This window comes from Onthophagus taurus, chromosome 2 (genome assembly GCF_036711975.1).
Source record: "Onthophagus taurus isolate NC chromosome 2, IU_Otau_3.0, whole genome shotgun sequence".
Taxonomy (NCBI): Eukaryota; Metazoa; Arthropoda; class Insecta; order Coleoptera; family Scarabaeidae; genus Onthophagus; species Onthophagus taurus.
In genome coordinates, this window is record NC_091967.1 from 3,920,363 (window position 1) to 3,944,982 (window position 24,620).

Below are 24,620 nucleotides of genomic sequence, written 5' to 3' on the forward strand. Positions count from 1 at the left end.
AAAAAAAATAATGGTTGCGGATGTGAGAAAAAGATGTTAGATCCATGATACTTTGGCATTAGAGTATAAAATACGACAGCTAGGTGGATATAATTTCCCGAGAACAAGAGGCCGGAATTTAAGTAAGCAATATATTACCGGAATCCCTCCCGCACGAACAATATCCGAGATTGTCGCCATTTTCGCATCTCTCTCGCCGCCCGACGATAGACATAATAAAAAACACTATATAAGGAAAATGCATTACGATTCCGTGGCCCGAATGGGACCCACGGGATCCTTGGATAAACTCGGCCATATTATTTCGCGGTTCAGTTTGCACCGGCGTTTTAACGTTAATAACCTCAGCCGGCGTTACTCCAGTCCTTTCCAACAGAACCGTATTCGCTTTATTTTCAAAATTTAAACGGTTATGTTTTTGATCGATTTTTTAGAAATTTTATATACTTTCTTAATTTGTTTCAAAAAGTGATTTCATGTTATCGCTTGAAAAGAAATGTTTGAGTAATTTAAACCCGATCGAAAATAAATTGTTCCAGTCCGTTTCTGTACCACTCTGTGCGGGGAATATTTCAACAAAGAGCGATTTACTCCGCTTTTATTCGCCAAGTTTCTTCCGTATCCACGCGAATTTCCCCACCGCCTGACAACCTGAACCGCTCAAATTGCCAACGAGTACATCGCCGTCTCCGGTAATCACCGCAACTCGTCGACGACGTCGCTGACGACGACAGCACCGAATAATTAGCAAGTTATTGCGAAAGCGGTACGTGCAACAATGCGACGACGTCATCAGAAAGAATAGCCAAACAATTTCAACAGAACTAGGACAACAACGGAACCGAAGAGGAAGTTTTTTTTTTCGGGAACGACCAACCTCGAGAACGAACGTGGCGCTGCAGATCGCCACTAAATGTCAAATAAAAGGCTATCCGCGTCCTTTTTTATAGTACGCCACGTCGCGGACGCTCGTCAGAGTAATAGAAAACGAGGATGAATGGAGATGGATTTTCGCTTTTTCGGAGTTCTTCCTTTGTTCGGTTTACGAAAGTAGACCCGTTAAATTTATTTGGGAAAAAAACATTTCATTTTATTTCTATTCAAGTAAGTGATCAAATTAGTTATCAGAAGTCATATCGATTTGGACGTTTTTAATACTAACTCATTAAAATAATGTATATCCAATTTGAAAAAGTACGAATCAATTTGTGGGCAGTTTATAACCACAAAACCCTATGAGATTGTGATGAGGGCAATACTGCTATCTGCTGTACCTGTTGATTGTTCCTTGTAGCAAAAGCAGTATTCAATCTTCTATTAGCAGTATCTAGTCTGTCAGCAGCATTTCGTCTTCTGCCAGCAGTATTTAGTAATAATAATAATAATAATTCACTTTATTGCCCAACAAAGCAATTTTGCAATTTTTTTGCCATTTTTGCAATATTAGTTCACGTTTTAGAGATACGTGATGCTACATGACTCTATATAATAAAAGATAATAATACTGTAACTGGAAAAAATGCACGTGGTATAGTCGTAGATTCCGCGAGAACACATGATGCAATCGGCATGATAGTGTTACGTCAGGTATAAATTATGTTGTTTCAGCTATACTTTCTCAGTTGCCAGCCAGCATTCACGTAAGATGTCTCGAAAGTGTGTAAACAGTCCGGATTACTTCTGCTACGTTTGTGGTGAAGTGACTTTTGCGTCTCAGAAGCGGTCTATTACTCCATTGATAAAAACTGTATATCACCTTTACTTCGGTTGCAAAATAGGGGATCAAGACAAACAGTGGGCTCCCCATATCTGCTGTAATTCATGTGCTTCAAGTCTGAGAAACTGGTTAAATCGTAAAAAACGTTCTATGCGCTTTGCTGTCCCAATGGTCTGAAGAGAGCCTACAAATCATGTTAACGATTGCTATTTTTGCATGACACCTCATGTTGGGCAAGGCACAGGTATATCCAAGAAAAAAAAGTCGGTTATTAACTATCCAAATATACCATCTGCCATAAGACCTGTACCCCATAGTGACGAACTTCCTATTCCAGAACCCCCAGAAAGATACGGTTGCAAATCAGATAACAGTGCTACAGAGATTAGTCAAGAAGATATGCCTGCAACATCAAAAGACCCTGATTTTACATCGAGCACATCACACCGTCAACCGCATAAAATTACTCAGTCTGAATTAAATGATCTTGTGAGGGATCTAGAACTTCCAAAAACTAAAGCAGAGTTGCTAGGATCAAGATTGCAGCAGTAGAACCTATTAGAAGACGATGTCTCTGTATGTGTTTTTCGCAAACGCCATAAAAACCTAGCACCATTTTTTGACATGGAGAATAACTTGGTTTTCTGCAATGACATAAACGGCTTACTAGCGGCTTTAAATATAAACCACAAGCCAAAGGAATGGAGATTGTTTATAGACAGTTCAACATTGAGTTTAAAGGCAGTACTATTGCATATTGGAAATATTCTACCTTCTATTCCTATTGGATATGCAGTTCTCATGAAAGAATCATACGACAACATGAAATACTTACTGACATGCATAAAATACGATGAGCACCAATGGCAAATCTGTGGCGACTTAAAGGTTGTTGCACTTTTACTCGGTTTGCAACTAGGCTACACCAAGTTTTGCTGCTTTTTGTGTGAATGGGACAGTCGGGCAAAGGCACTACATTACAAGAGACAAGACTGGCCCATTCGACAATCACTAGGGCCAGGCCAAAAGAATGTACAGCATGTGCCATTGGTAGACTCTAAAAAGATTTTGTTGCCACCACTGCATATTAAATTGGGCCTAATGAAAAATTTTGTCAAGGCACTAAATAGAGATGGACCAGCTTTTCAATACCTGCGTCAGAAATTCCCAAGGCTAAGTGAATCAAAAGTGAAAGAAGGTATTTTTGTTGGGCCACAGATTCGAAACATTTTGAAGGACGAACAATTTGACAACACCCTAACAGATATTGAAAAAAATGCTTGGAATGACTTTCGCTTGGTGGTCACCAATTTCTTGGGACACCAAAAAGCTGACAATTACGTTACTCTTGTTAAGAATATGCTGTTATCGTATCAAAAAAATGGGTTGTAATATGTCTCTAAAGATGCACTTCCTACATTCACACTTGGACTTTTTTCCTGAAAACTGCGGAGCTGTAAGTGATGAACACGGCGAACGTTTTCATCAGGATATATCATATATGGAAAAAAAGTACCAGGGAAAGTGGAATCCTTCCATGCTAGCAGACTACTGCTGGACTCTTGTTAGAGATGCTCCAGAAACAATCTACAAAAGAGTAGCAAAAAGACAGCGCTATAACTAAAGTCTAAAAGTGCAAAAATAGTGTAAAAATACCTATTTCTTTTTTTAGTTTGTTAAAAATAAAATAAAAATGTGTTCTTAAAAACTGCAACTAAGTTTTAAATTTCATTGTCATATTTGTATTCAGAACCCCAAAAATACCTAAAAAACGTACTTTTCAAAGACGATACAGCAAATAAACCAAAATTTGTTGTCCAGTGTTATAGGACAATATTACAAGAAAAAGAAAATAAGAAATAACACATGCCATAAAACAAATATAATTCACATAAACACTCTTACACTATTATTGATTGTTAGTTAGTTTACACATCCTCTGCACCGGGGAGTTGGCTAAAACATTGGATCTGCAATTCCTCAAATAAAACTGATTTGTACTACGTGTTGTACGCGTAGGCACCGCGAAAATGATCCGCGACAACAACCAACCACAATCCAATTCACCTTGCACTAACTTCTGCAAAAACTTGATGCACTGGTCATCTCTTCTTACGTCTAGTGCAGAAAAGTTGTGACGCCGCAGCAGGGATGCGTAATCCATTCCACAGTCCGGGTATGATCCGTCAATATAATCAATATAAGTCTACGACACACATAATGTGGCGACCAAATTACAGAGCCATATTCCAATTTGGACAATACAAAGGTCGAAAATAGGGTCTTGTACACACCGATATCAGAAAAAGCACGCGAGGTGCGCAAAACGAAACCAAGCATCCTCGCTGCAGAAGATGCAATATTTTCGATGTGAGGTACAAAAGACAATTTGCGGTAAAAAGTTACTCCCAGATCCTTGATTGTAGATAGTTTCTCAAGAAGAACACCTTTTATATAATAAGATGGAAGAGGAGACAGCTTGCGTGTAAAACTAACCGCACCGCACTTATTGGCATTAATCTTTAGCTGATAACACCATTCCACCAAGACGTCCAAATCCGACTGGGAATAGTTTCAGATCATCCGCATAAGCTAGTACGCTTGATGAAAATTTGTCTAGAAGGTCATTCAAGAAGATAACAAATAGTAGGGAGCCTAGATTTGAGCCCTGAGGAACACCAGACCTAGCTGTAAACTCCATAGACGCATAACCGTTGTAGTACAGGGTGTCCCAATTTCGATGTCCGCATAGGCTATCTCCGAAACTAAAAGAGATAGAAAAAAAGTAGCTTACATGTCATGACCTCGTTTTTCGAGAAAACGCTAATGCCGAAAACTCCGAACAGCTATCGTCTTTTTTTTTCGCCCTATCGACAAAAACTGAAAATTTTGCGAAAACGACAATCGCGAATATCTCACTTATTATCAACGATGGAGTATTATAAATAAAACATTTTAGGGGCAACTTTTTATGAAAAATTCAGTGGCGTAGGTAGAATTTTTTTCCCATCTTTTATTTTCGAGATTTTAGACGTAACTTTATTTTTTTAAATGGAAACCATAGTTGGCTATGACCTAAAATAATTTGTTATTTTCTTCTGATAACAAATATATTTAGTTTGTGGGGTATATTTCTTATAGTTATTGAATAATTAACAAAAATTCATTTTGTTCTATCTAAAACTAATGTATGTATTTAAAAGTTAATGTTGCTATGGTGATAACCATACATACTATGATGGAACATAATGTATCAATTTTTTTTGTTCTTTCTAAAACTATTGTATGTATTTAAAACTTAATGTTGTTATGGTGATAACCATACCATGATGGAAAACATTGGGTACGTTCAGCAGGTGTCAACAGTTGAATTAAATCAGTCAGCTAGTTGTATGAGCTTTAATACAGCGGAACGAAATCGGCTGAACAAGCAATTGAGAATTAGTAGTTCAGCATAACCTAAAACTATGGCCAACAATAATATTTTTGAAAATTTTGTGTTATTACAAGAGATAATGGATGATGATGTTGATTTTAAGGCTCATTTCATTTTATGCAGTTCTGCCAGTTTTCAAAATTAAAGGGGAGAAACAAATAATATTAATCCTAACCTAGAATTTCACAACCGCTGACAAACTAAGCGCAGATTACTTACGCTGAGATATTTACTAAACAGCTGCGTAACAGCGCTGACTTAGTGTATCGTTCAGTCGCAACTGCTAATATAGCAACTCAACAGTTGACACCAGCGTGCCCATTGTTTCCAATTATTGCCAAAGTTTGTAGTAGTATTTAAAAATTCACTAACAACTCTGGTATTATGTGCTGGTGCTCCGTCATATTGAAAATATATCATTTGAGACTTATTTAATGGCAAATTGTCGACCAAAGGCACAATGTGCTACCTTGATATATTGAGGTATTACCTGAGTTTAAGTTTTTATGGTAGATACTATATGCTAACATTCTATTATCTAAAAGGACACACCATAGATTGAATCCCAACTTTCTTGAGAGACTTCATTGGTCCAGATGACATTTCGAACAAACAGCAGATTATTTAATTTTTCTAAATATCATCTAGAAAATTCTAATCTTAGATTGACATCTCCGGCACGTAAATAATGAGTTAGCCCCGCTTTGCATGGTTTATACATATTTTTTTTTCATATTGGGGAGCAGCGGCTTTTGAGTCAGACGTCTTGTTCAATTTCTCTGCAAGATGTTGATGGATTTATCGCAAGTGAAGCCAACACATTGACTTCATCCTCTTGCAGGCCATTTTGGTATGTTTTTGCACGTGGACCAAAAATCTATTAAATTTTCTGCTAACCGGCTGAAGGTTCTTACGTGCGGTTGTCTTCTTTCCGGATACCTTGTGAAATATAATTCCGCGGCTAACGTCGCATTCTTATCTGATAACATATAGCATTCCATCATGTTACATTTTCATAATTTTCGAAATTCATTGTAAAGTTTTATTCAGTTTTGTTATACTTTGACACCTAACTCGAATTTTTAAATATAAACTTTAGCAATTATTTGATACATTATGTTCCATCATAGTATGTATGGTTATCACCATAGCAACATTAACTTTTAAATACATACATTAGTTTTAGATAGAACAAAATGAATTTTTGTTAATTATTCAATAACTATAAGAAATATACCCCACAAACTATATATATTTGTTATCAGAAGAAAATAACAAATTATTTTAAGTCATAGCCAACTATAGTTTCCATTTAAAAAAATAAAGTTACGTCTAAAATCTCGAAAATAAAAGGTGTGAAAAAATTCTACCTACGCCACTGAATTCTTCGTAAAAAGTTGCCCATAAAATGTTTTATTTATAATACTCCCTCTTTGATAATAAGTGAGATATTCGCGTTTGTTGTTTTTGCAAAATTTTCAGTTTTTGCCGATAGGGCGAAAACAAAAGACGATAGCTGTTCGGAGTTTTCGGCATTAGCATTTTCTCGAAAAAGGAGATCATGACATGTAAGCTACTTTTTTTCTATTTCTTTTAGTTTCGGAGATAGCCTATGTGGACATCGAAATTGGGACACCCTGTACACATAATTTATACGACCCGATAGGTAAGAGGCAAATAGTTTCATAAACTTAGGAGATAAGCCAAAAGCACTAAGTTTATACAAGAGGACGTCATGATGAATCATGTCGAATGCTTTAGAAAAATCAGTGTATACCACATCTACCTGACCGCCCCTATCCAAAGATTCACAAATTACCTCAGTAACCACCGCGAGGTTGAACCTGTGGATAAATCATCTTGTAAATAATCTGTTCAAATACCTTAGCGAAATTGGACAATAACGATATTGGTCGATAATCAGTAATGTTGGTACGTTCGCCATGCTTGAATACAGGAACAATGTGTGAGCGCTTCCAAAGTTTAGGAAACGAGCAAGTGCTTAAGGACTAGTCTTTCAATAGCAGAATATAGACCTTTGACAACGATACTTAATCTTATTACTCTTTTGCAAGGAAAAAGGCAGAAGAATACAGGTGATGTATTAAATTGGATATCTTTTTGCCATAAAACAACTCACCGTACATTTTGGAAATTAATACGCTTTTTTTTTAACATAAATGATTAATTTTTTGAATGTATATTTATTTTACAAGATATTCATTTATTAGACAATAATTTTCACTTAGTACTCTCGTTACCACGAGAGTGTGTAAACTACGCTTTTGACTAATGACCCTACATTCTCAGTTCAACGCTCGCTACACTTCCATATAACACAAGTCTATCCAATATACCCTAATTGAAACAGATACGCAGCGAGAAGTTTTGTGCCTTCTTGATAGTTCTTCAGGGTTATATTTTCATTCTCTCTACCGGCGTTTATGTCTTTATTACCCAACGGTAGTAATAAAATGTTCTTGTCTACAATTTTTTGTAATATGTTCATAATTACGTATGCTCTATCATCTCGAATCATGCTCGGATCTTCTTTGTAAATCTGAATGGTAGCTCGTCTGGCAGCTGTATAATTAGGAGTTCTGCTGTTTTCCAACCAAGGTCTTGTAAAAGTTGGAACGTCCATTTCAATCTTGTTTTTAATTCCCATTTTTTCCGCTGTATTCGTAATATGTTTATTCGTCAGTTGGATTATTTTTTCAACAGCTTGATTGGGAACTATCTTTATCATAAAATCTTTCTTTACAACGGAAAAATCTTTCTTATCACAGGTACAAATTTGAGTGGGTTCAATATATATTGATGGTAACCTCCAAAAATGCATTAGCAACTTCACTTGATCCCAATCCTTTTGGAAAGGTTCTAAGTTGGGACTGCAAAAGAAATGTGGAGGTAAAAGTTTAATTTAAAAAAATTGATCAATTACGCTAATTCAGTCACATCAAAATCTTGTATTTTCTCGTAAAGCATTTCTTCATCCGGTGAGATTTGCATAACTGTGTCGCTAAATTCTGGAATAAGAACATGCCCTCTATCACCGATTAAGGTGTCGAAAATTTTATCTGCATCATCTTTAGGTTCCGTATCAGAACCTTCAACTTTTTCGATAGTAACTTGAGCGTGTATGATACCTTAAATGAAGGAATATTAAATAAAAGTATTCTTATAATCGTCAAAAATTTACCAACTGCGCCGTAAGTTATACAAGGATACTTTTCTCCAATCCATTGCGAATCACACATAACTACATAATCAATGTTACACAAAAAGTCTAATTTTTTCGTCATCAAGAATTCATCCAAACCTTCACTGCGACAATGATGCATAGATTCAATGATGAATTTAATGTTTATAGGTAATTTTGAAGTTGTTAAGATTCCTTCGATGGCATGAAACCAGCACATAAGAGCAGATTTACCCGAAGCAACACCATTACCATACAAAAATTTATCGATCTGTGTCACTACCCACGGATCAGTATTCCATTTGCTTTCATCTGGAAGTGGGACGTCTAAATATCCGTAAATACATACCTACGATACGTTAAAATTAGATTTTTAAAATATTATAATTACACACTAACCGTTTTTTTAGTACGATCATTTCCTATACTAGCCAAAATTACAGGCGGTAATCTAACTCTTTTTCCATCCAACTCATGAAATCCAATATAAAAGCACTCGTATGCAATGCCCAATCTAATCATCCAACCTTCAACGAATTTAATCATATGTATCATATCTTTTATATGGTCGTAATTTCCCGATACACTTTTAATTTTAACTGCATCGTTCAAATCGTCTATAAACTGTTGACGTCTCGAATCGCAGAATTGTAAATGTTTCAATAAATCCGGTTGGATGGCAATCTTTTTGCTTTTTTCGAGAGCGTAATATTCTCCATAGGTCATGTTCGTAGTACGTGTTTCACTGTGTTCTGTACGATAAGTATGCGGATACACCATTTTTTTTTTAATTAAAAATATCTTACTTATTTACTTGATGTTCTTGTGCAAAAACGGAAAACGTATTATGTAATCAGTATAAAAGTATGCAAACACGTACAGACACGCCACCAATATATACTCTACTAACATAATTGTTTAAATTAGACGAGAAAACGGGCATAGTAGTTTTGACAAGTTAACGACAACACATTTAGAATTAATACTTTGCAACAAGCCTACTTTATAAATTTTTATTGTAATAATTTGATTCAAAAAAGTGATGTGCTTCTAAAGACTGTAAGCAATCTTCATTTGGATGTAACGACATGCAGAATGTTAATAGACACTGGTAATAACCACGGACATCGGTTCGTCGCGTTATACAGTTTTATTAGTGTCGAAAAACATTGCGTTCACTTTTTTACGGCGACACGACCGACGCGTCATCGGTCAGGAAAGTTATGTCCGGAGCTTTTACGCGCTCGCAATATCCAGGACCAAATGTCCACGGATTTCAGTCCATGTTCGATTACCATGCGACCGAAACACAGACAGGTTCCTCTCCTTGTCAGGAATAATAAAAGGATGTTTATGATTTCGGACAGTGCCCATTTGCGATGGTGCCGTCGGTCCTATGGCGAACGCGAATGTCGATATCTGGCTGTAAATACCGCACCGATGCGTCGTAAATCGTGATGGATTATCCTGTCCTATACAACCCGGTAGGACCTCGTAGAGGACATCATCGCCGTTGAAAATCTCGCCCAGCCATTTTCAGAGTTCTACGAACCAAGGTTGAATTTATGGACGCGCAGGATTTCGCAACTGTCGCCGTCACGCACTTAAAACGGACGTCCGAGAGAGGGTATTTGCCGTTTTTGCACCCTTGTAATATGTCAGTTTATTACTCTGGAAACACGGATTCCGTCCAACGTTATCCATCGTCGTAAAGAATACTACCACTAAAGAAATACAGTGATGAATCGTTGTATTTTTCTTGTAACAAACAACAAAACAAAATTTAATAAATAACAAAATTTTTATCATTTCATAATAATAATAGTAGGATCGTTTTAGTATTTAACTGTGTAATTACGGTGAACGATCGCCAGGTGGCGGCATAGCTGTCGGCCATTACGGCGTGAAGTGCGGTTATGCCGGTGGCGGTGGCGACCGACGCGTCGCGTCCCCCGCGGCCAATAAATTAATCAACAGTGCCACTAATGCGAGGGGCGGCGTTCCCGTCCCCAGGTCCTGCGGGGGGTTCGTCTGCGCTTGCGAGTATTAAAATAACCCGCACGCTGACGGATTTGGCGAGCCGCCTCTTATTCGACCCACCTCCCTTATCAATACCTCGCTTATCCTGATTTACGGTTATAAGGTGTTCGTCTCGCCGAATACGTTATTGTAGACGTTCGCACATTTTTACCACCAACGAAGCCCCCTGTACGTTTTTGTTGCTGTCAGTTTAATTGAAAAATGATGGCTATAAGGTGAAACGGGATTACGGTCTCCCCAACGTTGCCACTTTATATGGCTTTTAAAAGGTCTTTGTAATGTACTCGGATTTATTTTATAATATAGTATAAAGTAAAGTTATAAAATCATGAAATTTCAGCCAAGTACATTAACATAAAATGTAATTCCTTTGAGACATGGAACGATTTTCGAATTACTTTCTTCATTTTGATTGCTCTAGTGGATTCAAGTGGATTTAATACACTATTTCCTGCTGGATTCATTCCTATGATAACACAGACAAGAATCTTCAGAGAGCTCAATTGATGGCAAACTCCACATTCTTCTATCCAGTGAAGTCATTTTTACATAAATTATACATTCATAACAAATATAGACATCAAGACAAACGGACCAATTTACCGCAATAAGCGATATCTAAATTTGAGTTATGTAACGAATCGACAGTCAGTTACTACAAGGAAGGAAATAGATACAAAAAAAGTGCAGTAAAAGATAGATGAAAGGCAGACTAGAGAAGAAAACAAACACGTATAGGTCAAGAAGAAGATAGTTGAAGAGATAGCAGATTCGCGTTGCATTGCGAACAACGGCAAGCAAATCGTTCCAGAACGCAATCGATTGCACTGTAAAAGATCTGTGGTAGATTTCAGTACTATGGACTGGAAACATGAGTGTAGACTTCGACATTCATCGAGTGGGCAAGACATGTGATGCTAAAAAGTGAAAGGCATCAGACAAATAAGCAGGAGTGTGGGTATGGACAATTTTGTACAACATAGTAAGCATGCGAAATGATCTACGACTCTGGCAAGTCATCATCTGCAGGTTGTTACGATATGGAGTAATGTGCTAAAACTTTCTTAAATCAAAAAAGTACCGTATACAATTGTTCTGAAGTCTTTCCAATTCACTCAGAAGGGCTGCGGACAGATCGGGATTCGCAACATCGGCATAATCAATGGGTGGGAGAATGAGAGAATAGCAAAGATTACGACGTACAACCGGAGGAAGGTAGCAGTGAAGTTTTTTCAAAGTATGGAAACAGAAGTAAACCCTCTTACAGACTCCTTGAATTTGTGGCCGCCAAGACATCGCTGAATCCATTACTACTCCAAGATTTTTGACCATATTAGACAACGGAATAACGGTGCCGCCAAACCTCAGTTGAAGGGTAGTTAAGGAATTAAATTGTACCAGCAAGGGGCGAGTGCCAAATGCAATGGCTTGCGTTTTACCTGGATTCAGGTTAAGTCCATGACGTCTAGACCAGTTAAGCACGCTAGAGAGATCGTTGTTTATCTGCATACAAATGATAGTTATACGAGATATCATCACTAATACTATTTATGAAAATTTAGAAAAGCAAAGGACCCAGTACACTGCCCTGGGGAATTCCACATTTGATGTCAACAGGAGAAGAGAGTACAGATTCCACGCGGACACGTAAAGACCGATAGGAAAGGTAGGACTGGAACCAAGACACACAAGAAGAGGTAAAACCAATAGCAGAAAGCCTACTTAACAGGAGGGCATGGTTCACAGAATCAAAGACCCTCCTAAAGATAAAGCAGTCTCATTGAATCCAGGCAACGATTTGAGACAATGGCTTAAGTTTGCCGCAGCATATTATAGATAGCACTTTTCGCAGTCTTGGACTAACTTTTTCAATTGGGTTTTTAAGCTCCAAACTAAGGGACATCCCTTACCGTACTGGCACCACCAGACATACAGGTGTTCCTTCAGCGAGTGACTTGAAAAAATGACAGAATTAACTGAGTATAACTCAACTACATCAAACAGGAGTGCCATCTTTGAAGTGTGGTGAATCCAAGGGTACATTCGAGTAATTGTGCGAAGCTGGGTGGTTGGTCTTCACTGTAATAAAGAAGCAGATAAATCTAGCTGGTATAGTACTTACTAAGTACTAAGTATTAAGGCACCCGACGATTTCAACGTTTAAATTTTACTTGACAAACCTTGGTAATTGCAAGTCCACTATTAAAAAGGTTGGGATTGGTGTGCCGCAGGAATCCATCTTGGGGCCAATTTTTGTCTTGCTGTATATTAATGATCTCCCTGAGTCTTTGAAAATATGCAGTACTATAATGTTTGCAGACGATACAACTCTGATTAACGAGGCGATTTCCAATGATAAGCTAAAAGAAGATAAAGTTTTTAGTGGGTTATAAATCCACTGATGCAGCAGCTATTAAACTACTGGGAGTACTCCTAGAGAGTTCTCTGAAATGAAATGCACAGATACATAGAGTTAGAAAGAAACTCAGTTCAGTAGTTTTCCAGCTAAGAACAATGATGAGATTGACAGATCAACATACAGCAATGGTAGTGTATTACTCGAATTTCCAAAGCATTATGTCTTATAGTGTGTTGTTCTGGAGAAGTTCCCCAGGAGCTGAACGAATATTTATAATACAAAAAAGAGCAGTTAGAGCGTTGATGAATGCAAACCAAATGGAGAGCTGTAAACCATTGTTTAAATAATTAAAAATAATGACTGTCTATTCGCTGTATATCTATAGATGTCTTATTTTCATAAACCAGAACAGTGTAGAGCGCAATATCATTAATACAGTACTAGAAACAACTCATCTCTACAAATTCCACACCACCGATTGACTATCAACAATCGGTATATTACTAGGGCGTAAAATTTTATAGCAACCTCACGATACAACAATGTTCCATTACAAAACGAGATTAAGGGAGTACTTTGGTGAAAACCCATACTACTGTATCAGTGAGTTCATGAATTCGCTGGGAAAAGTGAAGCTGTAGAAATCTTGTCATATATTCTGTATTATTTTCTATAATGTTGTGAATTACATAATGAAATACTAAATGTATAATATATCTGACGACCTGTAACTTTTGAATTTTTTGGAAATAAATTATTATTATTACTGGATCTTCCTTCATCTAGTATTATCTGATGGTTTGCTAGATGTCCAGAGTGTAGTTGTTCTTCTGGAATACATCTTCTAAAAACCTTTATTCATTCTTTTGATATCTTAATGAAATATTCATAATTTATGGAAGAAGGTGTATATTTTTTCATGAACCAACCCGTTGTTGAAAATCTCTCTTTGTCTTTGAGATAATAAGTAAGTATATATTTTGGGAACCATAATTTTGGATCGAATATAAAAAACGTCCTTTTGTAAACAATTATTTATTAGTCCCAAAAAAGAAGCAGATGTCCGAACTTAGATCAGCCATTAGATGGCAACGTATTCGGACCCACGTCCTGTTTTTCCCATTCTCCCCAACGTTCGATGGTCAAAAACGTGACCGAGAAGGCGAGGAGGGTACCACAAGCACGTGGCCACATTTAACACTCATTTATTTTTATATCTGATCGACGATTATCTACGCCACCGGATCCGGACACACGCACCACATTTCCGAACTACTCAGAACTCATCTTTGTATTCAATTCGGAATTCTTAACACAAATTGATGCTAAAATACAATTTATTCGATTTAATACATGCTTGATTTAACGGTTGAAATCTTCGAATATAAAATATTATTCACGTCCATTCAATGCCTCTCTTTGGAATGAGAACGGCGTTCACACTCCTTAATTATAGTGTGAGTTGGGGCTTAAAATAACCGATAATTTAAAATCTCAAAGTGTGTTAATTATTGGTGAACGAGTGTCGAAACCGCGGGTGGTTTGACACCTCCCTATTTGTGGCATTGAAAGGATCGCATTGTGGCAACGAATTCAATCAAGGAACCCCACGTGGCTAAAAAAGAATAAAGAATTAAACGGAAACGGTACATAACAAATAATAATACAAACTTATCATTTGTGTTTAATGTATAGATTATGTTGTTTACAATTTTTTTTCTACCCTATAATTTGATTCTATAGAATTGATTTTTTTTAAATAAAAAGAATAAAAGTTATGTAACAGAAGATTACTTCTTGGCTAAATTTAACATTTCCATTACTGGGGGTACACTTCGCATGAATAACGTAAGTACTTGTGAATCCACTTCTCCACCCGCTTCTCCTATTGAAAATCCACTTTCCCGATCGCACATTTGATAACACATAAGGCAATCCAACTTCGCTTCGGTCCTTCTTCGGCGGCGGTATTGAGGGAGCCTTAGGTCGACGATAGAACGGTCCTTTGTGTGAGATAGCGTACCGGTAAGATGGCGAGGAGCGATGATTTCGCGGATTACAAGGAACTCAATTTGTCGACGCTTTTGTCGGATGAATTCGCAATTTCAACCGTCTAACATGGTGAATACTCGAAAATACGCTTCATTTTTAGACAACATTTTTCAATATATTTTAAGTACATTTATTCGAATATAAAACGAATATAATAGAAGAAGAAACCTTAAAAGTTGAGGGGGAGATGAGCTAATTGAAGATTTTTGTTAAATCCTCTCGAGATAAAAGATAATATTCTCTTTAACGTAATGCACCAATGTAAGTGACTATCCCTTACAAAATAACTTGTCATTTGTCAAAATAAAAGAGCCCTCAGCAAAGGGCATAGGTCACCTCATTGTACGGTCCCCGTCGATGAGGAGGATTCGTATTCATCCCTTGATCACTTGCCGGTCTTTGTAATGTTTGTAGGTTGCGACGTTTAACAAGGGGAGGGACTCTCCTGGTGGCATTGTTATGGATTTTGACGAGTGCACATGGGACTCGAGGGTTGTGGAGAAGTCTTTTAGTGATATTGGTCGTAATAATATTTTAATTTAGAGCCGTCGGATGGTCCGCGAGGCAGCGGGGGTAAATTTAATCACAAGGATTGAGCGGCATCAGAGTGGGATTTACTTCGCCTTTGAATTTTTGCAACCGTGTCGTTAGCGCCGACACGTACCGCTCTTTGAGAAGCCCCAGTCTATTACAAATTGGTCGGTCTGCCCCACGCTATTTTGCCTTCTCTCGTTCCCTTTAAAGTTGAGGACGTATCGTTTTAAAATACGTTTTCATTAAACGTTTTAATTTACTTCAAAAATTTAATTAAATTAATGTTTTAAAAGATAAATAAAAAAGAAAATGCTTAAATACTAAATTACAAAAAAGTTGTTTTATCATCATATTCATGAGAAAATCTGATTTATATAAACTTTTCTTTAAAACTGATATTTTTAAATCATTGTAATGTAACGTAACCTTAAATCTGATTTCGAACATGTTCATCACTTTTTTTCTGCAGCAGATGAGGTAGATTAAATGCGTCAAAGGAGGTTTAATTTTCAGGGAAATTTTAGCGGATTTTTAACGTGAGGCTTCGCACTCCACACGGGTCGGAGATTAACGAATGCGGAGCCTCGTCCGTAGGGAGCTATACCGTTACGGGAAAATCCGGCGAAATGAGTTTTGTTAAAGGCACGGGGCCTCTGATCTCGCCGGAATGACGTTGTTTCGTTCTGTTCTCGCCTAAATGACTGTAAAGCTCTCGGCATATCTGAAATTATGATTAAAAGTGCTTGGCATTGAGGGGTTCACACTTTTCGAAACACAACCTCCCAACCCTTCGTAAACTTTTACCTCCGCTTCTCCACCTTTTGTCTCCGTCAGGCCCTCTTCTGTACACGATGCCACGACGCATGTATAACATTGTCCGCCAAATTGAAAAGGTACAACGACTCACTTCGTGATGGGGGTTCATCTTTTCAACTGTACTCTCGATCTTATAGGGTCTCACCGGGTTTTTTAAAACCATTTTTTTTTGTATAAATACGAAGGCTTTCACGGCCGATGATAATTGAGACCTAAAATTAAAATTAGAACTAAACCTTCAACTAACACTAACATTAACACTAGAACTAACAGTAAATACAGAACTATAGAAGTAACACTATAGCTAGAACTAGAAAGATTCGTGTTTAGCTGTCCGTCTTTTAAGACGGCTAAAGTTCTAGTTCTAGGTCTAGTGTTGTCTAGTGCCAGTGTTAGTTCTAGTTTTATTCAGTTATTATTCAGCACCAGGCCATTGCACGTTTCTATTGAATTAAAACTAGAACTAACACTAGACCTAGAACTAAGTATTCGAATCTTTCTAGTTCTAGGTCTAGTGTTAGTTCTAGTTTAATCTCTTGAAAGAGCTGCTCTTGACAGGGGAGTGGAAGCAACTATAGCGGATTGGATCCGCAATATGCTAGACAGTAGAATAGTTTCTACTTCACTCCACGGTGATACGATACGCTTCAGGCCGGGAGGTGGCTGCCCGCAGGGAGGGGTGTTAAATCCCCTGCTTTGGTCCCTCCTAGTTGACGATCTGATTGCGATAGTCGAAGCCGTTGGTGTGGAAATACAAGCTTATGCTGATGACATTGTCGTTATGGTCAAAGGAACCTGTTTGTCGAGGATATCTAAAGTCCTCCAGGTGACCCTAGATACCATTTGCGCTTGGTGTAATGGAGAGAACCTCTCAATAAACCCGCAAAAGACAATTGTTGTGCCCTTCACCAGGAAGCGAAAGTTGTTGGATGGACTAATCCGCCCAACTATCCAAGGTGAAGAAATTCCTTTCTCAAAGGAAGTCAAATATCTAGGAGTAATCCTAGACAAAACCCTGTCATGGAATGGACATTTGCAGGGAGTTTTGCACAAAGCTACACTATCCTTGTGGACTTGCCGCAGTCTTTGTGGAAAAAATTGGGGTCTTACCCCTGAAAGACTGTACTGGCTCTATGTGACTGTGGTTAGACCTATGATCACATATGGAGCAGCAGCCTGGTATAGGAAAGTCCGACAGACTTCAATTATCAGTAAACTTTCACGAATTCAACGAGTGGCTGGATTGGCAATCTCTGGTGCGATAGGCACAACGCCAACTCTAGCAATGGAGGTTCTGCTTGGCCTATCTCCTCTGCATTTGCATATAGAGAAAGTGGCTAAAACAACCATTTACAGATTTAAGCAATATGCTCAAAACTGTTCCGACATGTCCTACCAATGGGCTGCGGAAGACATTATAAGCACTGATACTGTGCTATCAATGCCGTCAGATTTGGCGGTATCACTATCAGTGATTATCGCTCGATACCAGATTGTACTGCCTGAGCGGCAGTCCTGGATCGAAAATGAAAATTCTCTGGTTCGGGCAGACATTTGCTTGTACACAGATGGATCAAAAACGCCTGAAGGGGTAGGAGCAGGAGTATACTGCCAGACACCTCGAATTAAGCAAGTCTACAGCCTGGGTACGTACTGTACTGTATTCCAGGCGGAAGTATTTGCTATTGACATGGGTGCTAAAATCCTTCTTGAAAGAGGGGTGAAGAACATGACAGTACGAATTTTCTCAGACAGTCAAGCCGCTCTCCAGGCGCTGCAAGCCGTGAAAACGGTGTCGGCTCTGGTAAATGATTGTAAGAGAACATTAAACACACTGAGTTGTGATAACAGAGTCTCTCTGATCTGGGTCCCGGGTCACTCTGGGGTTGCTGGCAATGAAGCGGCAGATAAGCTAGCACGAGATGGCAGCGCTGAAGCGTTTGTGGGACCGGAACCAGCAGTTGGTGTATCATTTGCGATGGCCAAATATAGGATTGGACTGTGGGCTGAAGAGAGACTTCGCCTACTGTGGACCAGTTCTCCTGGAATGAGACATGCTAAGGTGTTTATTAACATCGCCACTGTCAAACCCGGGAAATTTTAGGACTTGCCCGTAGTAGCATAAAAGTTCTAATGGGTGTTTTTACTGGGCAGTATCGATTAAAAGCACACCTCAACTTGTTGGGTTTAGCCGACGATATTGAATGCCGACTATGTGCTGAGGAAGCAGAGACGGTTGAGCATGTTTTATGCCACTGCCCTGCCGTTAACCGTATCAGATTCTCGATTTTTGGGTCGCAGTTTATCTCCTCAAAAGATCTGAATGACCTTTCGCCGAGCAAGGTATTAATGTTCGTTAAGAGCATTGGACTGCACGGTGAAATTTGATAACGATATCTATCGGGGTACAATAGATCCTTAGGGTCGCGGTGCAAGGTTGGTTGGTCCGCCTACCCGATATGTATTCTATGTAATGTAATGTAATGTAGTTCTAGTTTTACACTACCGTTATCACTATAACTAACACAAGACCTAAAACTAGAATCATTCGGGTTTAGCCGTCTTGAGAGACGTGCGGCTAAATCCGAATGGTTCTAGTTCTCGGTCTAGTGTTAGTTCTAGTATTGCACTATCACTCGAACTAACATAAGACCTAGAACTAGAATCATTCGGGTTTAACCGTCTTTACGTGCGGCTAATCCCGAATGTTACTAGTTCTAGGTTTAATGTTTGTTCTAATGACAGTGATAGGTAGCGATAGTTAGCATAAGATATCACTAGACATCGGATTATATGCACTTGCATATCTGCATATGCAAACGCATATAACTCCATATTTATAGCGTTATTGCATAAATTAGTACTTTCTTGTCGATCGTGCTTATTTCAGTAACGAAGCCTGTAGGATTAGAAGTGTTCATCGAAGATACATCGATGAGTGCGATCACGGTCGACAATGAGAGAGACGGGAACAGAGATAGAATTTGTGCCATGCGCATTCAGTTAACCCCTATATTTGTGTATCTACGGAAGTGTTGTTTTTATTTCGACAATGCTGCCGATGAAAGAGGAATGGAAACTTGGATCAAAGGTTACCCACATCAATTTACATGTGATGGCGCTGTGATGTTCTGCAAAGTTTGCAATAACCGAATACCTTCTTCGAATAAATATGAGATTGATCAACATATCTCCACTGCTTCCCATGCAGCAGCAAGAAATAACCTTTCAAGAAATCAACAACAATTATTGACTCTAATTACGCCTTCTACTTCGGACTCCTCAAAAGAAAAGGAATTTAATAAAGATTTATGTGAGTTTTTTTATTGATCAGATAGTTCCTGAAGAATCTACGATTCGAAAAAACTACCTGTCAGTAATCTATGAAGATGTGTTAAATGAAATCCGTGCCGATCTTGCAAACAATTTGCTCTGGATGATGAAACGACAGATTCGTGTGGACGGTATATAGCGAATTTGATTATAGGAAAATTATCCAAGGAGCCATCCAGTCCCCACTTGTTTGCTTGTAGGACCCTAGAGAAATTCTTCTATTAATGAAAAAATATATGTTTTTGTTTTATGGTAAAAGCTGGCAAATCTCTACAAGTGTTTTATCCAAAGTTAATACTTGTCATCTGTTTAGCACATAGACTCCACCGATTTGTAGAAGAATTTAGGAAAGAATTTCCGAATGTTAATAAATTGATTTTATCGACAAAGAAAGTATTTTTAAAAGCACCATTGCGTATACAAGCTTACAAAGAGCAACTGCTAAATCTAGCACTACCTCCCAAATCGGTAATAACGCGATGGGGTACTTGGTTGAAGGCTGTATTGTTTTATGCAGAGAATTTTGAGGCTATAAAACAGGTAGTTGCTCAATTTGCTTGATCAGAGTCCACAGCAATTTATTCAAGTCAGTTAGCATTTGAAGACGCTTCCATCAAACAAAATAAGATAACTCCAGAGATGACGCTATATTTTAAATTCTGTCCAATGACTTCAGTAGACGTAGAAAGCTAATTTTCGGCTTACAAATTAATATTTAAGTTTGCTCTAGAGAACTTACAAAAATACGTGGTAGTGTATTGTAGCAAAAATTACACATTGTGACATTACTCTAACTTTAATTGGTACTGATTTCTTGAAATAAATTCAAACAAGAAAAGTAGTAATAATTTAGTAACAATTTATATCAATCCTTGCTACAATTACTATAATTTATCATTATTATTCTTTTAACTAGCCTCTCCCTGTCTCCCTCCGTCTCCTCGCTGCCCTTTCTAAACCCTCTAAGTCACAAAAAATGTAAAAATTGGTATTTTTATAGTGCATATTTTATGCATATTTAACCCTTTTTTAAAGCATAATTGCATGCATATTTTGTCATATTGTCATATTTCAAAATTGTTGTTTAAGGATGATCCATAGCAAAAGGAAATATGATCGTATATCACATATGTTGATGGACAGCAGTTGGTTAAATATGTTTCTCCTATTTGATTGCCAAGACTTGTAATAATACACCCATTATCACTAGTACTAGATCTTTCAATTTACTTAAAAGATATTTTAAACGTCAAATTTTCACTGATTTGTGCTAATGTGCTTCCGCTTTGCATTTGTTCTTGCTATTGTTATGGTTATTGCTGCTTTTCTCTTTTTTTTTGAATTATTAGTGATTTGGTATTTGTATTTAGCTCTCTCGAAATAGGGATTAAGGCACTAAAACTAGAACTAACATTAGACCTACAAGTAGAAACATTCGAATTTAGCCGAACATCTCTCAAGACGATGAGTCTAGTTCCAGGTCTAGTGTTAGTTCTAGTTTTACATTACTACTATCACTAGAACTAACACTAGACCACTATCACTAGAACTAACACTAGACCTAGAACTAGAATCATTCGGGTTTAGCCGTTTTCAGTCCTAAATTGTTGTATATTTTTTCTGAACCAAAATTAGAACTGACACTATAGGCCAAATTTTTAAAACAATTTTTTTTTTAATTTGTCATTTTGTAATGTATCATTTTTGTTGAGGGGTTGACACTCTTCGTTTAAATCGTGCGGCGAATTGCTAAATTAAAAAGGTCGAGATGGGAATTTTCGTTTTTCGTAGCATCGGCAACGGTAAATACACATACGGAGAGTATAATGGCAAACATACATTTTTACTCTGGCCATATTAAACGTGGATGAGCCCACTATGTTCACCCTCCGTCCTCCATCATAATAAAACGCGAAGCGCCAACGGTTTCCCCCTTCCAACGGGTGGCCGTTCCAGCCAAAAAAAAATCGACGGGGTTCACATATACATATAAATGCCGTCGGAGAGTGGTTGCGATACGAGCGCTCGTATTTTTATTAATTTTTAGTCCATTTTTAACGCTAATGGCCCAGATAAATGCGCGCGTGGTAAAAATAATGACCATAATAATATTTACTTACACGAAGCTGGTTTATGACCCCCGTCAGGAGGTCGGCATTTGTATTTTTTTTTGTTTTTCGGCTGGCTGTAAATTTTAATCATCCACTCGGATTCTATACCACAATCGATATATTTTATATTTTGCAATAGAAAATTTTATGTACTACAACCACAACGACACCATATGATTTAATACAAATTGCTTTCAAACGATTTATACTCCTACAAAACTATATATTTAAAGTTATTTTATAAATTTGAAATATTTAACAACAATATTTTTATTAGAATTTGATGAATGCGATATAAAGGACCACCCTCGTGGACCTATTTCGAATATGTAGAGGAGTTGAGTGGGTGGGGAGTTAATTTAGTACGAAGGGGTGGCCATTGAAGCTTTTAATAGAGAAGCACAGATTAATCCGGAGGACCTTTACTGATCTTTCGTTTGGAGCATCGGTACTCTCTATTATATACGAGCCCATTCGATCTGGTACTCAGGGGAGTTGCCTGCCGTTGCAGGAGCATTCAGACGGGGAACGAGGGACGATCATCGTCTCTATTACTTTATTATCTTCGACTTTGGTCGTGGGGACTTTATTCGATAACTAATGGACGGCGTAATGCAGTTCAACCACTAAGTATGTTAGATGGGGTAAAGATCCGTTAATCAATGTATTCTTTGATATGTTTTATTATAAAGGAAAATTCCACAAATTAGTGTTGCTCGATAAATACATATAAGGGAACAATAAAAGGTGTTGAAATAAAATGAACTTTTCATTACAGTAAATAAGCAAGGGAATACCTTATGTTATTATTATTATTGTGCCCAACCCAACCCAAATTAAAATCTATAATTATAGTGGTCCGCCACTCTCCCAGTACGGATAAAGAGGAGTTCATGCATATATTGTATGATATATTATATTATATAACAGATATACAATTGAATAATAGTATATTATTCAACAAGCGTATAATGGCGGCTGTTATCCACGAAGATGAAGTTGCAACACGAGCGAGCGAGTGTTGTAATCTGAGTGGGTAACGTCTATTATACGCAAGTTGAATACTATACTTTATCTACAACTATTTAATTTTGAAAAAAAAATCAAAAAAAAGGAAAAAAAAAACTTGATAGACATTTCAGACATAACCTCAATATAAGCAAGCTGTCATTTCTGTAAATATTTTATTTTTTGATTAGTAGGCCGTGTTAGAACTGTGGAATAATGGCTTCATTATTCAACACTTTGTCAGTCATGGGTAATGCGTGTCATTACCCGTCAAAAATCAAATGTATAATGAATAGATAATTCAATAGTTGTAGATAAAAGAATATTTATTATGGAAACTCTAAAAATACCGACATTGCCATCCTCATATACCATACTTACGTGCCTAGACTATATACACAAAAACAAGGATGCACTAACCACAATTACAGAGTCTCACCCCTACTGCACCAGACAAGGAGATGACATCAAACTTCCACCATCACAGAACAACAAAATCACAAAAAAATTTCAACTATATATCTATAAAGTTATACAATGAATTATCACCTCATTTCAAAACATTGAATATGAAGAGTTTTAAGACACAGGTCAAGAATATGCTCTTAGGACCGGTTGTACAATATACTGATAAACCTCCCGACAGCGTTATCTGGTCGATAAGTTAGTTTGTGCTGTATTATAATGTACGGATATTTTTGTCGGTGAGATTATCGGCAGGATAACTTATCGGGTACTGAACGGTGACGATAAAACAGTTATCCAGCAGATAGTTATGGTTACCAAGGTTGTTATATAAAAACTTTGTATGGTTACTGCATAGGTTAGCCTATAACATTAACCGTTAATCCTATACGTAGGTTGTGTCAGCTATCTGTCATGAAACATTTAAAAATTGTTATTATCAAAATCATAATTAAAACGTCAAAGAAAGACGTTAGCGTTAAAAACTACTACCAACCGATTCTTATTTCGCCGATTGCAATTGTACCGACAAAAACAGTTTGTACAACAGCGAATATCTTTATCCTCCCGATAAATTTATCGGCCGGATAGTTAACAGGTAGATTTATCGGCATATTGTACAATCGGCCCTTAGAAAAGGAATTCTACTTCATAGACGAATACTTTGCAGCAATAAAGATAAACTATTTAGTTTTCTTTATTGTCATTATTAATACGACTTTTATTTGACGAGAATATCGTACATTTTGATGTATATTCAATAAACTTATTATATGGTGTGCAATCTTACTATATACTATAAAAATGTAGACCGAGATTTAGTACCCTCACAATCCACTAGATGACGTTGTAGCCTGAATTTGCAGCAATCTGCATTATCTACACAAACAAAGCGCTTGTAACCACAGAAAAATTTATGTGTAACGTCAAACTCAGAGGTGAAAGCAAACGTCACATTTTTGTTTTGTCGTTTAGGTGATGTGATAACCCCGTTGTATAAGCAAATTTTCTTCCTTACGTTCTTTTGGCTTAGTGTTTTATATCCTTTAGTTAAGTATTTAAATAAGTTAGGGCCATTTTTACCACCTCTTGATAAGTTTATCCGATAGATAAATTGGCGATCTCAGCCAATGAGAGCAATATACGTTAAAAATTATGAATATTATCTTGGAAAAACTTTCAATTAATATTTTTTCCTATTTATTTGGAAAATGCGTTTGACCTCTTCAAAATAAAGTAATTGTATAAACCGGTATAGAAATACCTACATTTAAATTTCGCGCTTTAACCGAATTAGTTTCCTCACAATCCCCTTGGGAGCGCTTGTACCAAAAAATAGTGGGGAGATGACCTTCTATATACATATATATATAAATTTTTCTATGCTTATTATTATTATTATTATCCCATTGGTTCCTCGTTGTATCTAGTCCCACAGTCCGTGTTCTCGCTGGGTTTCGTCTTCTAATGTTTCTGTCCGCTTTCTGAGGCCTGATATGAGGATCAAAAACTTATTAGGTTTGTATGGAACTGAGGAGTTAGCCCAG

General features: G+C 37.3%; 1 protein-coding gene across 2 annotated transcripts; it reads right to left on the minus strand.

Annotated features, from left to right (window-relative positions):
- Positions 1 to 7,337: 7,337 nt before the first annotated feature.
- Positions 7,338 to 9,330, minus strand: LOC111413998 (cytosolic non-specific dipeptidase-like). Of its 2 annotated transcripts, XM_023045145.2 has the most exons (5): positions 9,162 to 9,330; positions 8,755 to 9,107; positions 8,356 to 8,704; positions 8,098 to 8,302; positions 7,338 to 8,044 (listed from the first exon to the last, which is right to left on the minus strand). In XM_023045145.2, the coding sequence occupies exons 2-5, from the start codon at positions 9,079 to 9,081 to the stop codon at positions 7,498 to 7,500; spliced, it is 1,428 nt and encodes a 475-aa protein (XP_022900913.1). In that variant the 5' UTR covers positions 9,082 to 9,107; positions 9,162 to 9,330; the 3' UTR covers positions 7,338 to 7,497. The 2 variants fall into 2 exon arrangements, with proteins under 2 accessions (XP_022900913.1, XP_022900912.1); XM_023045144.2 differs by having other exon boundaries at positions 8,755 to 9,330.
- Between the last annotated feature and the right edge of the window lie 15,290 nt (positions 9,331 to 24,620).

Excerpts from the sequence above, each read along its gene's own strand:
- LOC111413998 (XM_023045144.2), bottom strand. The coding sequence starts at position 9,135 with ATGGTGTATCCGCATACTTATCGTACAGAACACAGTGAAACACGTACT. Across the intron at positions 8,705-8,754 it reads ATGATCGTACTAAAAAAACG|GTATGTATTTACGGATATTT; the intron begins GTTAGTGTGTAA and ends AACGTATCGTAG. Across the intron at positions 8,045-8,097 it reads TTTGATGTGACTGAATTAGC|TCCCAACTTAGAACCTTTCC; the intron begins GTAATTGATCAA and ends TTTCTTTTGCAG.